Below are 14,678 nucleotides of genomic sequence, written 5' to 3' on the forward strand. Positions count from 1 at the left end.
GGGGATCCAGCTTTGTCCCTTTGATGTTGAAAAACCAAAGCAGAATGAACCATCACAAGGAGAGCTGGGGGCGGGGGGAGGCGGAGGAAAGGAAAGGGAAAAGGATGGGGATGGGGTGGGGAGGAGGAAAGGAAAGGAAAAAGGATGGAGGGAGAAGAGGGAGAAGAAAAAGGTATGGGGAATGGTGGGGACCCAAGGGGATACAGAGGTCAGAGGTTGGGTACTGAGTACTGAGGAGCCTCCAGGGCAAGCCTTTGGGCTTCAAGGCATCACCTTGTCCACTCCGCCCACCGTAAGACTGTTACCAAGGAATTCGAGCCAGGTTAACCCTTAAAAATGTCCTTGTCCCATGGCATCCAGGGTCCAGAACCAGAACCTGGCTCCACCTATCTCCCCCAACCCCTGCCCCTGCCTCAGGACTCTGGGCTAGGAGACCTAGCAAGAGAGAATGGGAGGGTCCCACTGAACCGATCAGGCAGGGTGAAATCCACTTACTATCTTCTTCAGGGGTTATCAGGACCCTCTTCCTGTACCACTGAAAGCTAGGGGAAGGTCCCTCAAGGGAGGGGTGGGAGAAATGCAGTGCTTTAGCCTCCTAAGCAAGTCGGAGTCGGAGTCGGAGTCGGAGTCGGGGTCGGGGTCCGGGCGCTGAAGGCTGGGCGCAAGCCCCCAGAAGGTACGAGTGATCCGTTACACATCCCCAGCGGCAGTGCGAGAGCAATCACGTGATCGCGGCAGATTTGGGAGCGAGGGGGTGGAGACGCCGCCGAGGTTAGTGTTTTTTCTTTTTTGGGGGGTGTGGAAGGAGGGGAGAGGGGGAGGGAGGGGGAAAGTGCGGGTGATGCTGAGCCCGGCAGGAAGTACTGCTGAGCTGGGGGTTTTCAGGTCCTGAATCCAAATGGCCCCCACAGAGATGTGCACCTACAGTCTCCCTTACCACACGACCCCACCCCCACCCCGAAACACACTGGCCTCAGGATGTCCCTGAGGTGGCAAACTCAGGCGCCAAGGACTTTACCAAAAATGGCCTTTCTGCTTCAACGTGGGCAGAAGGACAAGCCAGTCGAGGAGCGGAGGCAGCACCCTACAAGAGCTCTCCCCTCTTCCCCAGGGTTGGGGAGTGCTCGGTTACACAACAGGTGGGAGGGGGTGACACAGCTCTCCTGGCCCCGTCGGTCCACTGCGCACCCCCTCCGGCTTGAAGTCCACTCTGGGGACCCCATCCGCGGCCGATCGCGGGACCCTACGCCGCTCGCCCGCCTGCCGGCCCGCCGGGCACCCGGGCGGCCGTGCCCGCAGCCCCTAGTCCGCGCGGGGCTCCCCAGAGAAGCCCGGCATCGCGGGCCCCGGGGCCGTCCAGGCGCAGCGCGGGGTGCCGGGGCCCCTTCCCGCCTGGCCTCCCCTGCCCGAGCGCACACGTACTGCTGTAGAGGGTGTCGATCCAGGAGAGGCGCGGCAGGCCCCGGTGGCTGAGCGGCTCCATGCCCGCGGCTCCGCGCGGCGGCGGCGGCGGCGGCGGCGGCGGCGGCGGCTCCGTCAGATCGGAAACCCGACCCTCATCGCACAACAAAGGAGGGAGGGCGCGGGCGGCGGGCGGGCGGCCAGCCCCAGAGGCCGAAGTTGCCGAGCGCGGGGTGGAAGCCGGGGGAGGCGGGGAAACAGGTAGCAGGGAGGACCGAGCCGGAGCTGCCCGGGAGGAGGGGAGGGCGGGCGAGGGCCGGCGAGCGCCCCCGGGAGCCCTTCCGGCCCCTGCGACCGCCGCGAGCCCCGCTGCGGATCCCGGAGCGGCGGCCCCGCAGCCCGCCCGCCAACTAGCAACTTCTCCGGGGCTGCACGGCGCCCAGGGGCGGGGGGGCGGGGGCCGCGACCAATCGGCGCGAGGCTCCCGCGCCCCCTCCCCGCAGCACGCCTCCAGAGCCGGGTAGGGTGTGGGGAGCAGCCGGGGTCCCCACGCGAGAGGCGCTCCAGCCGGTGACGGAGGAGTGGCCCGCGGGGGGTCTCGGGGCTGCGGCGCAGGCCCAGGCTCCTCTTCCTCCCCTCGCTGGGCTCGGCCAAATTCTGGCAACCCGCTGACTAGGTGCCGCGGGGAGACCTACGAGCCCTCAGGGGTGACATCACCTGCCACCCCAGGATCTCTAAGCGCAGTTTCAGGGGCCAGTGAGGCTCCCAGGCCCTTCCCCTAGGCAAGCCTGGGGAGCGGCGCTGACGGGGTTAACGTCCTGCCCGCCCGCGGGAAGCCTTGGCTGCCCTAGGACTCTTTCCTTCCAAACCTTAACAGTGCCTCATCTATTTAAACACCCTTGACCCAAAGGCCGGGCGGTTCCTGCCCTACACACCAGCGGGCGGCGGCTGGAGAAAGGCGGGAGGCCGGGGTTCGTCGAAGGGCTGTGGAGGATAAACTGGGTTACAGGAGAGACCCCAGGGTCTCCGCTGGGTTCCCTCCAGGAGCCTTCTCTGGGGATCCCAGCCACAGCCCATGTAAGGAGGGACACCATGTATGCCTAATCACAAGCTGAGGGAAGGCTGGGGTCAAGATGCCTTTGAGAACAGACCTTTAGAAACAAAAATTCCTTCTAAGGCCCGCCCCTCCCGCCCCCCAAAAGCTGTGAAGAGGTTGGAGTGGGGGAGTTTTATACCTGTGCCCTGGGTGCACGTTCTAAGTGACCAAGGCAACTTGGCTGCAGATTTGGTCCTACAGGCCTCCTTGGAACAAAGGACCCTGGAGAAGGGACTGGAGAGGAGGGAGGGTCAGGCTAGGGTGGTCCAGGGCAGTGGGGCTAAATCTCCTTTCCTGAACCCAAGGCAAGGGAGGCAGCGGGCTCACAAGGGAACCCTGCCCTGGACCATTTACCCTGCTTTTACCTCAGATAGCGAGGTTTCTGATAATGGACCAGACCCTCCCACCCCTCATGTCCAAGCAGCTTTAAGGGCAAAGACCTCGTGGGACCCAGGTCAATGGACTGGGTTACAAGGCAAAGCTCACCCTGGCCTCTATAGGGGGCAGTGTTGTCAGCATCTCCAGAGCATTTGGGGGGGGGGGGGCCTCATCCTCTCAAACAACCACAGATCTAGTTCTTCTTAAAAAAAAAAATGTAATCGAAGTATAGTTGACATGCAATATTATATTAGTTTCAGACCTTGTTCTTAAGCGGAGCAGCAGACCCTCACCCATGATGCTGAAAGGAAGCCTGCCCCTGCAGCTGCTTAGGTAGCGGCCTCCAGAGCTGCCCAAGGGGAGGTGGTGGCCACTAGGCTCACAGCAGGCCGGGTGAGCCCCTGGGAGTTGCAGGGGAAGATGCTCTGGGGAGTGAAAAGCCTCCATAGGTGGCTGCGTGGGTGTTTTTCAACCTAGAGGTGACACTGTCCGCTCACTGCATCCACTTGGCTCTCCCCCACCCCAGGCCTCCTGGCTCAGGCTCTGGATCTTGTGGGTCTCCCTGCTCAGCTGTCACCCTCCCACCGTCTCTGACTTGCACACAAGACTGGGAGGACCAAGCAAGCAGGCACCTGGAGCTTGGCAGAGAGGGGGGCGTGCATCTCCAATGAGATGCTCCAGAAATAGAGCCAGGATGGGAGAGGAAGCAAATGGGCTCCTGGAGGAACCAGAGGGAGGACAGTGAGATGGAGGAGCAGAGAGGGGCCCAGGGCCTCTCTTCTTGCCACACGGGAGGCACAGAACCCAGAAGAAAGGTGCAAGCAGGAGCCCCGCCCAGGGAAGCAGCAGCACTGCCCCCTCCCCAAGGACCCCCATCCCCACCAAGGCAGCCTGGGCCCTCTCTGCACACTGCCTGATAGCCACATCTGGGCACTGACTGCGAGGAGGCCATGGATGTATGTTTCTGCGTGAGTCACATACATTTGCATACATTTTACATTTTTATCTACAAAGGCTGGAACAAGCTATTTTCAGACTAAAATGTTAACAGTTGCTCTCCTTAACATTGCCACAGTTTGCTTTTTTCTACCTTCTGTCCAAGCCTGTCCTGGACCTCCCAATCCAGAACAAAATATAGGGGAGAGGGGAGAGGGATCTTGGAGGAAAATAAGGAGGAACACTTCTAATACTTAACAGAGAACGCCTGCAGTGGACCTGGCTTGGATCTTAGGGCTTTGTTTACATGACAACCTCACTGTTATCTCAGCTCCTTCCATTTTCCCGATGAGCAAACTGGGGCACTGGTCAGGTAAGTAACCTGTCCAGACAGTAAGTGGAGGGCTGAGACTTGAACCCTGGCAGTCTACTCGTGTAGCTAAAATGCCATGCATGCTGCCTCCACTGTCAGGGTTGAAAGCAGGGTGGCGAAGGTCCCTGGAAATCTTCGCGGGTCCGTGGGCTAGAGACCACCTTCTAGAAAACTCTCCCAATCCTCTTCCATCTCCATACAACTGTCTCACACATATGTCCCAGGAAAGGGCAGTTACTTCAAGATCCCTTGATGCCTATATAGGATGGCTTCCAATAGACATTAACATCACACATGTTAGACATTAACATCTAACCTTGGCTATAGAGGCAAGTGTGTGGAAGCACCAGGGTCATATGAGACCAGGACAGAAACCTCCAGATTCCTGGCACTGAGGGTGGAGAGGAGGTGGGGGGAGACCCAATACCACATCCTAGGAAGGAAGGAGTTGCAAGAGTCATTCTCATTCGCCTTGTGCCAAAGGCGAAGTGCTCTGCCAGCAACCCGCATCTGTCAGAGCAGCAGGGGGACGTTCCGTGGACAGGCCACCCTGATTCAGCTAAGCGTGGACCTGCCCATGCACCCCAAGGTACTGAATCAGCACCCATCACACCTCGTCCTCCAAGTCTGTGCTAACCATTTGCTGTCTAGCGCTTTGGGTGAACACGTTCCTCCTTCCCCTCTGGCCTGTGCCCTCAGTCTGTCCTGGCTCCCTGCTTCCCATAGCAACGGGCCTGCTCCTGCCTCACCACCAGATTTAAGGGGGATTTAAGGGTAGGTTGCTGGGAGCACTGGGCTGATGATGAGGGGCCGAGGGGGAAGATATATCCCATCCTGAAGGTCAGCGGCCTTGCCCTTAATCCCCAGGGCTGTGCTACTCACTCCCTCTCCAATGGGAAAAGGGTGACCGTGCTTAGAAACAAAACTGGGTATCTCCATTTTTCTGCCCTCCTTGCTGTGAGCAACTCAGCTCCACTGTGCACAACAGGAAGGCCCCTGGGAGTCCCTGCAGGGGTCACTGTTGATGAAGAGGAAGTCCATTCACCTCTTCCCACTCTGAGTCCCACAGAGAGCACCAGTGTGAGCAGGCTGGAGGTACAGGTGGTCAGGGGTGGGGTGGTGGTGGGCTCCACATTCAAATTCACAAAAACAAGGGACTTCCCTGGTGGTCCAGTGGTTAGGACTCCTCGCTTCCACTGCAGGGGGCATGGGTTCCATCCCTGGGATGGAACTAAGGGAACTAAGATCCTGCATGCCGTACGGTGCAGCCAAAAAAACAAAAACAAAATCAGACTGTGATAGACAAAAACCCTCTGGTACCCTTTCTGGCAGATCAGCTCTTTAAAAGCTGGGACTGCATCTTTTTTCACTGCACTCAGCCCAGTGGATGAATGAAGCTCAGGTAGACCTCCAAGGCAGCCATTACTACACTGCGCCCCCAGATCAGCGTTCTGCCAAAAGCCCAATAGATCGGCCTTCAATAATACATGCTGAATAAATAAAACTAATGACAGCTAACTTTGATGGAGTGCTTCTTGAGTGCCAGGCACTGCTTCACATAGACTACCTTTCTTAGTCCTCATAATAAACCAATGAGATAGGCACTACTAGTCTCTCCATTCCTTCCTGCAGAAGCAGGAAGGCTATGCTATTGGCCAGCTAGCAGGTGGTGATACTTGGAAATGAACCGAGGCTCTGAATCCGGAGTCCACATGTGTAATCTCTGTACCGGGCTGCAATGAGGGAATAAATGAATAAACAGAATGAAGTTATAAACTCAGGGAGGATGAAGTTGGAGCTACAGGAGGAATGCAATTCCAGAACCCCCCAAAGCCACCAATGATTAAGCAGAAAGAGAATTGGTTCCCAAAGAAAACCGCATCTACTGCAACAGGGCACATGACCCTGGAGACAAGCTAGCTGCAATCAATCCGATGACAATTTCCTGAACTCTAGTCCCCGCCAAACCCCACTTTGCAGCCTCAGTTTTCACATCTCTAGGTGGGCACCCAGGTGGAGCAGGGAGATGACCTCCAGGCTTCCTATCTGCCCCGGCAGACCCCGGATTGGCCTGTTTCTGGCTCCTTGCTTCATTTCCTTTAACCTCTGTACAGTAAATCAGCATCTACTCTTCTAAGATTCACCCTCACCCCTTGGGCCTGGAAAGAAGAGAATTCCCCAGGCCTCTCCTGGGTCACCTCTAAGTGGGAAGTTCTGGCCTAACAGTCTGTCCTTTGCCCTCTTCCTCCCCATCTCTTCCGAGGCTCCTCACTTTTCCAGCAGACAGCGAGATCTACAGGCAGCACCAGGCTTACTGGAAGCCCTCCTCGCTGTTCATTTCTCTTCCAAAGTTTTGTGTCAGCTTGAGTCACGGGAGAGATGTAAGAGTCATGGCAAGATGTAAACCAAAGGATTACATTCACGTCCTTGTTGCCTCCCTCGGCACCATGGTCGGGAGAAGCACGGTGACATCCAGGTCCCTGTAGCTGTGAAGCTCCCCACAGACACCCACATATTTCTCAGGGGCTGTGTTGAAGCCCCACTCCCATGGCTAGGGCCACAGTGAGTCCAGCATCCCCGGAAGAGTAGCTGCCTTAGAGTATAGTAAGCAAGCTGCAATTTCAGGAGGGTCTCGGGCCAAGCCCCAGCTAAAGTGGCCCTCACCCGACATGGCTCGGATTGTTCCACTGAGAGGTCAACATGCGAGGTTTCCGAGAGCGGATTAGAGGGCTCAACAGTAGGGTCTGGAGCCCCCTTCCTGATTTACTTACCACAGCATCCCCATCAGCATTTGGAAAGAGGCAAGCAGAAGAGACAGAAGGATTCTACAAGTCCCCAAAACCCAGAGACAAAGTTCAATGGCTCCAACCTTATCAGCTCCAAGTGAAGCAAAGGCATGTCTCTCTGGGGCCAGAGCTCACAGGCTGGCCCTCTGCCCTCCCGTGGTCACCATTCCCCTGAAGCTGGCTGTGCTTCTTGCTCTCTCAGCCAGAGTTCTGCAGGTGCCTCCCAGCCCTGCGCTGCTCTGCCACGAGCTCTGACGCCACCCGCCAGGCTGGCCCTGTCCCTGTCAGGCCCAGGAGTGGCTGCAGGGGCTGAGGGCTGGCTGTCAAGGAGACCAGCTCCAAGAGGTGGTGGCTCAGCATTCAAGAAGGTGAGGACAAAGGAGCATCAGAGCCTAGCCAGTGGTGCTTGTTATCAGTGGAGTCTCGCTCTGGGGTTACCGTTCAAGTTTATGGTGTGTGGCCCTGTCTCTTTAAGGACCAGGCCTCTTTAAGAGGAGTTCCCTCTGCAGTCACTCCAGCCACCAGTGGTCCTGCGGCAGACAACGGGGACTCCCAAGCGCCATCTGGTGGTCCAACAGAGCAGCATCTCAGCCACCCTGGACACAGTCCTGCCACCCTGGACACAGTCCAGCCAAGAGGCCTGGAAATACCTGCACCAAAATCTCAGCTTCGTCCACCGGATTTTGCTCTGGACTTTTGGGTTACCACTGTGAGCAATGAGGCTATAGAAGTCAGGAGGAACTCTCTTTGGGGTCAGGAGACAGCAGGAGTCCCCATGAGTGGCCTGGGAAGAATAACCATCCCACTGGACCAAAGCTTCCCTAAGATATTCTGAAATTAGAGGACTTATCCAGTCTTCCTGCTGGCCATCTGCAGGACATAAGGCCTGTATGTATCCTGTTCCCATAAACACTGGAACAGTAGTTCTCAATTAGGAGAGGGCTAGTTTTATTGCCCCGCCAGGAAGTATATTTGAAAATGTGCAGGAGCATTTTAAAGCCAGAGATGTTAAAATGTCCTGCAGTATGCAGAAGTATCCCAAAGAATGTCTGTCCCCAAATGCCAACAGTGTTAAGAACACTACTTGGTTAGGAGGAACAGCGGCTTGTTCCTTAGCAACCTCATACACACACACACACACACACACACACACACACACACACCACCGTTCTTCTTTTCCCCATCATTCTGCCTTTGGCGTTCTCCCTAAATTTTACCTTTATAACCTTAGAGGTGGAGAGAGGGAGTGATCTGGCCAAGGCCCCCTTCACAAGGAATGCCAGTGCTCCTGGCTGCCCCTCCCCCAAAGCCAGGCACACACTTGCACCCAGTGTGCGTTGGGTTGTTATGACCCTTAGATGGGAAAGGCAGACAGGCTGGCAGCCTGACTCAGACCGTTAGGAAGCAGCAGATGGTCTCTGAGAAGAAATCACAGAAGACTGGTCCCTCCTTCCCCCAAGGGGCCACCCTGCCTTCCTTCCCATGTGGATGACTCAACCTAGCTTTGCTCTCTGTCTCCAAACTGTCCCGTGACACCCATCTTTCACATAAGGCACTTTCAGGTACTGATCGTGAAACCCGGTGAGTCCTAATTTCTCCTTCCCCAAGCTCACCGCATCCTGATCTGGGCTGGTCAGCTCAGTTTCATGAACACTGTCTGGTGCCACTGGCTGACATGAGAAACCAACACACGTGACATATGTTCTAATGAAGGGAGAGTGGAAAAAAATGAAAACCTGTCTGCAGTGGTCAGTGGAAGCCACACAGTGGTCACATCTGAGCTGGGCCTGTTGGTCTGAGAAGTCGCAGGCTCATGAGGCTGACATCATAGCCAGAATGATCAGTTGGGGGAAGAAGTTTTCCAGCATCAAACAGCAACTAGAGAACACTTCCCATTGCTGTCAGAATAAAGACCACATCCTTTTAGTGGCACACAAGGCCCTGTGGCCTGGCCCCTCACCTCCTCTCATCTTCATCTAGCACATTCTTCTCCCGGTTCTCTCTTGCTTTTTCAGAACTTTTGAACAGGACGACATCTCTGGCTAAAATGCTCTATCCAACTCTGCCCAGATACCTCCTATCTTCCCTCTGATCTTAAATATCACTTCTGCTAGGAAGCTGTCCCTAACCACCAGACCGAGGAGGCCTGCATTTCAGATTACTCGATGCTCTAGTAAATCACCTAATGCTTGTCTCTTCTGCTAGACTGAGAGCTCCGAGAAGGTATGAACCTCATCTCTCTTGTTCACCACTGTACCCCTGGCACCTTGAAATAGTGGTTTCAATGAATGAATAAGTAAATGAATGAATGAATGACCAAAGATGCTCCTGGTCAATAAGACCTTAGAATGCGGGAGTACAGAAGTTTCAGCCGACCCAGCTCCAACTGGAAAGAACTGTTGGGGGGAATTCCCTGGTGGTCCAGTGGTTAGGACTCTGCGCTCTCACTGCTGAGGGCCGGGGTTCAATCCCTGGCTGGGGAACTAACATCCCACAAGCTGAGCAGTGCAGAAAAAAAAGAAGACAGCAGTCAAGGCCAGTTGGAATGTCACGTCGAGAATGGCCTCACTCTCCAAAAGACGCAGAAGAACAACAGGACCCGAGAGTCAGATCTGGAGCAGAAGAATTGCTGTTCCGATTAATTCTCTAACTGCTCACACGGAATCCCAGCTAAAAACTCCCCCGTGCCCAGGGCTCCCTTGCTAAGCAGCCAGCGCGTGATGCTGCACTCTTTTCCACCTAATCAGACTCCAACGTGGAAACGGAAGAGAAACTGAGAAATGGTTCAGCCCACTAAGGGAACTTTGGTCTCAATTTTCAGAGTCCTTCTCCTAGGCCTGTCCCAAATTTGCATTTAATTTTGATTTGGGTACGTTCCTGTCCGGTCTCTCCTGGTAGGGTGCGGATACTGGGAGTCCAAGAAAGAAGAGGCCAGTGGCCTGCAGCTATGCTGAACTCCCCTGTCCCGGGGGGCTGTAGGCTGAAGCTGTCACTCACCAGCTTCCAGTGATAACTTTGATGCCCCTTCAACCAGACAGATGGGAAATCTTGCTTTCAGCTCAGTGATGGGAGAAGGAGGATGGAAACTGATTCTGGGCACCCTGTCCTCCTGAGGACCCAGCTTGAGAGGTTCTACAGACTGCCTGACAGATGGACAGACAGACGGACAGGGCTTGGGCAGACCCTCTGTGGCTGCTGCTTGCACTGAGCTATGGTGACCACTGGGCAGACCTGAGAGCCCTGGAGGGCACTACACCAGCCTTACCCGGTCTGCTGGGCACCTGCGAAAAGGGAAGCAGGTTTCTTTTCATTTTCCCCTTCACCAAAACAGACGAATACCATGTCCAATTATTCGTCCAGGTCTGATTTGTTGGGCCTTGGGTCTTGATGGTCCAGGAAATCACCCTAGGCCACTGGGGTCAGTAGCCCAGATGGTTAGTCCTCTACGCTACCTGCCAACTTCTCACCTACTGCTTAGTGAAGAAGTTCTGGCGTAGTTAATACCCTTTGTGTACTTCTCTTCCCTGAAATGAAGGGACCTGCCGGGAGGAGGTAGTGGTTGACAACAAAGGGCAGAGGAAGAGTAATAAAGGTGACAGCAACAAACACATGGTGCTCACCGTGCCAGGGCTGATCTAAGGACTGCATGTATTAAATCACTGAATTATCACAGTAACCCCCAAATACCCCAGAATCCAAATTTTTGCCCTTCAACACTCTACTTCCTCTCCCCAAAGAAACACACTAAACTGAGCACACCCTGAATCCAGGTCCTGGCTCTGCCCCTAACCTGCTGTGTGACCTTGAGGAACTCTCTTTCCATCTCTGGGCCTCTGTTTCCCCACCATGACATGCATGGATGAAGGCTGCCCAGTCTATCATTCCTTGAGAGATGACCAGGAAACAGCTGATAAGAGAGAGGAAAACTTTTTTCTTTCCTACGCCTCAGTTGCCCAAGATTTCAGGAAGTTCCATGGGTTATGAGGGCTAGAAAAGTTACTCATTACCTCATCGGATAGTCCCTGAACCCTATATAAATAAGACTGTGTTCCTCTGCTCACGATGCTTAATGACAGTGGATTTGAGACGTGCCCAGAAGTCACCAAGAGGCAAGGCAGCCCCTGCTGTGCCCAGAGAGTGGTCTAGACAGAACGTTATGGAGGGAGTGGGGAGGGTCACCACTTGGAACTGAGTTGCTGACTAAACGCTTCTTGGAGGAAGTGCCATTTGAACCAGGGCCTGGAAGGACATCTCATATTTCATTGGCAAAAATGGTGGGGTGGGGAGGCAGGCATTCTGGTGGGGGGTGGGGGGGGAAGCATAAGCAATTACACAGAGGCACAAAGTGGATGAGGAGGGGGACCAGAATGGATGACTGGGGAGAAGGTTCTTTTGGGAACTGGGGGAGAATACAGACTTGCTAATCTGATGTGCAACCTCAGCATGAATCAGGGACACAACAGGATCTGCAGCTTTTCTTAGGCCTGTCTTTATAAAGAAGCCTTTCTGGGGCACCTCCTCCCCTTGCAACGCCCACAAAGGTTCAGGACCACCTCCCCTCCCTGTGAGTTTGTGGGGCAGAGGCACTCATTCCTGAAAGCCCTTCCATCAATGTGTCCCCGGCTTCACCAATATTTATGTTCTGGGCACCCGTGCTAAGTGCATGACTTTCACTCTCACTTTTTCCCCAGCTTTATTGAGATATAATTGACAAATAACATTCTGTAAGTTTAGGGTATACAGTGTGATGACCTGATATAAGAATGTATTGTGGAATGATTACCACAATAAGGTTAGTTAACTCATTTATTATCTCACATAGTTACTTTGTGTGTATGTGTGTGGTGAGAACATCTAAGATCTACTCTCTGAGAACCTGTCAAGTATTCGATACGGTATCGCTAACTAGAGTCACCGTGTTATACATTAGAACCCCAGAACTCATTCATCTTATAACTGAAAGCTCGTACCCTTTGACCAACATCTCCCCATTTCTGCCGTCCTCTAGCCCCTGCTCACCACCATTCTACTTTTTGTTTTTATGTAACTCTAACCTTTAATACATGACACTTCTACGTGGAAGACACAATCATTATCCCTACTTTATAGAACAGACTCAAAGTCACACCTCTAGTAAGTGGTAGAGCCAACTTCACAGTCAGATCTGACTGGGTCCAGAGCCCAAGCTCTCAACAGCTTTTTTTTTTTTCCAGTTGACTTTTTTTTAACACCTTTATTGGAGTATAATTGCTTTACCGTGGTGAGTTAGGTCCTCAACAGCTTTTACGGACTGAACGTTTGTGTCCCCCCGTCCCTCCCCCCATTCATAGGTTGAAGCCCTAATCCTCAATGTGAAGGTATTTGAAGGTGAGGTCTTTGAGAGCAATTAGGTTTCGATGAGGTCACGAGGGTGGGGTCTCCATGATGGGACTGGTGCCCTTATAAGAAGAAGAGACCAGAGCTCTCTCTCTGCCATGTGGACACACAGCAAGAAGGCAATGACCACAAGCCAGGAAGAGAGCCTCACCAAGAACTCGATCATGCTGGCACCTTGATCTTGCACTTCCCAGCCTACAGAACTGTGAGAACGTAATACCTGTTGTTTAAGCCACTCAGTCTATGGTATTTTGTTATAGCAGCCTGAGCTGATCAAGATACCCACCATGGACTGTGCCTGTCCACCAGTCATGACGCTGCATGAGGCATCCTAGCTTTTGACATCACAAGACTCTTCGCTGGCAAGGGAGCCAAGTTCCCGGGCATTCCAGGCAGCTTTGGTATCTGACACTAACATGAATTTATCAGCAGAGCTCTTAAAGCTATTCTCCAGACACAAAAGGACACAGAGAGAATTCCCTGGCAGTCCAGTGGTTAAGGACTCCACGCTTCCACTGCAGGGGGCACGGGTTCAACCCCTGGTTGGGGAAATAAGATCCCGCAAGCCGCTGGTGTGGCCAAAGCCAAAAAAAAAACCCAAAGAAGACACAAAGGTACATTTCCATCCTTTCTCCTCAACTGAAGTCTGACAAGCTCTGGGATCTTTCAACTACTCCTTGGGCATGAGGCCTGTAGCTGGAGTGTCCCTGGTGGTGAAGGTGTTTTGCAATGCAATAGGAAGTCTCTGGGGTATGTCTCTCACAAAAGCAGCCCCCAGCCTTGCCTGGGCTCAGGTTCATCCAAGTATTGTAAGGAGCATTTTAAGAAAATCATCCCTTAGCGAACCTGTCAGGGGAATGCAGGAGAAAATTGGGGTATCAGCTCTACATCCTGCCTTATCCAAATGTTCATGCCTCCACTGCCCTGGCCCTAAAAAAGAAGACCAGTACACTCAGAACTTTCTCGAAAATTCTTTGTTCTCTGAACAGAGCTAGAGGCCTTGGGGGAAGGTAACACCTCATGGTGAGGTATAAGAGATTCACTTTCCTAAAGAAGGACGCTGTGCTTCTCACAAAGCTTCCCACAGAATCTCAAAAGGCAAAGGCTCTGAGGAATTTCAGTCCCTGGCCCTGCCCTGGCCCCTGCAGTGCCACCTAGGCAGAAGCACTTTTCAGTGCTGCAGGGGTTGGCTAATCTCTGAGGCATCTCTCCCACAAAGGCAGCCCCCAGCCCTGCCTGGCCCAGGCTCAGCTGAGAATTATTAAGGAGCACTTAGAGAGAATCCTTCCTATTCCAGAGCCACCTGGGAAACAGGGCCTGCTCTCAAGCTCTGTGTGGAGAGGGTGAGGGCTGGGAAGTGGGAGCTGCAGCAGCCTCAGTTTCCTCTGAATGATTTCAAACATCTGCCCCTGCACATCCCTTCCAGGGTGGGCCCCATGTCCAATGTCCAGTCTGACAGGTGGCAAACAGGAAGGCCCTGTCCCTCTGCCCCCTGACCCCTCCAAAGTCTCAAGCTCTGGAGACTTCCTTAGATCTTAGCCATGACTCGGATGAAACATGGTTCCTCACCCTAACCCCCCGCTCACGGCCCAAGGTCTTCTAGATGACTCATTGCCCAATCCCTTACATTGCCCAATCCCTTATGTGCCACACTGAGTTATTTTCCAGGTTCCAGTTCCTATTTCTATCTGATTACTCAAGTTTCTTTCCTCCAGGAAGCCACATGTTCGTTACGTGGGGGTAGCCATAGGTTACTGGTGGCGGGGAGAGGGTACTGGGAAGAGTTCCCTTTCTGGACCCCAGAGCCTTGGGTAGTGGCTCCCCACTCCGAGCAGCCAGCATCCCAGGGAGCCCGGGGCCACCCGGGGGAGACAGTGCAGTCCCAAATGAGATCTTGACTTGGTTTCCAGTTTCCCCGGAGAACAGTCTCTTTTGCAGGAGGCCCCTGACATGGGCTCTGTGTCAGGCAGCCCAAGGCAGAAGGCAGTAGCAACCACTCCAGACAGGCCAGGAAGGACATGGTGCCTCCTCTTAGCACCAGCTGGCCCTGGCTCTGGACCCGCTCTGCCCCTCAGATCCCTGGCTCTTGGGGCAAAGGCAGTGTTGGAGCAAAGCTGCTGAGACATGAGGTTAGTTCTCTGGGGGCCCTCAGGGACGCTGGGCTGTTTTTTTTCTGGAGGTAAGCGGGCCGCTTTTGTAAAAAGAGACTCTGTGTGCCTCCCATCACAGCGGACCACAGACGAGGAAGGAGCCACAGAGGAGCTCTGGCGGGGCTCCTTGTTCCCGAGGCCACACGTGGAACTGCACACGCAGGCAGGCCACGTTTCTTTCC

At 54.1% G+C, this 14,678-nt stretch overlaps 1 protein-coding gene across 2 annotated transcripts in view; it reads right to left on the reverse strand.

The window, feature by feature from the left end:
- Positions 1 to 14,678, reverse strand: part of ABR (ABR activator of RhoGEF and GTPase) — a 178,161-nt gene that overhangs the window by 131,355 nt on the left and 32,128 nt on the right. The window contains exon 1 of one of the 2 annotated variants that reach the window (XM_022595770.2): positions 1,423 to 1,498. The exons of the other annotated variant lie outside the window; for it this stretch is intronic. Within the exon in view, the coding sequence (XP_022451478.1) occupies positions 1,423 to 1,483 (61 nt within the window). The 5' untranslated portion in view covers positions 1,484 to 1,498. Of the gene's footprint in view, positions 1 to 1,422; positions 1,499 to 14,678 lie in introns of those variants that run through there. 2 annotated transcript variants of the gene reach the window in all.

Source organism: Delphinapterus leucas, chromosome 19, assembly GCF_059928025.1.
Source record: "Delphinapterus leucas isolate spDelLeu-1000000601 "Yukka" chromosome 19, BTC_Dleu_Yukka2, whole genome shotgun sequence".
NCBI classification, from domain to species: domain Eukaryota; kingdom Metazoa; phylum Chordata; class Mammalia; order Artiodactyla; family Monodontidae; genus Delphinapterus; species Delphinapterus leucas.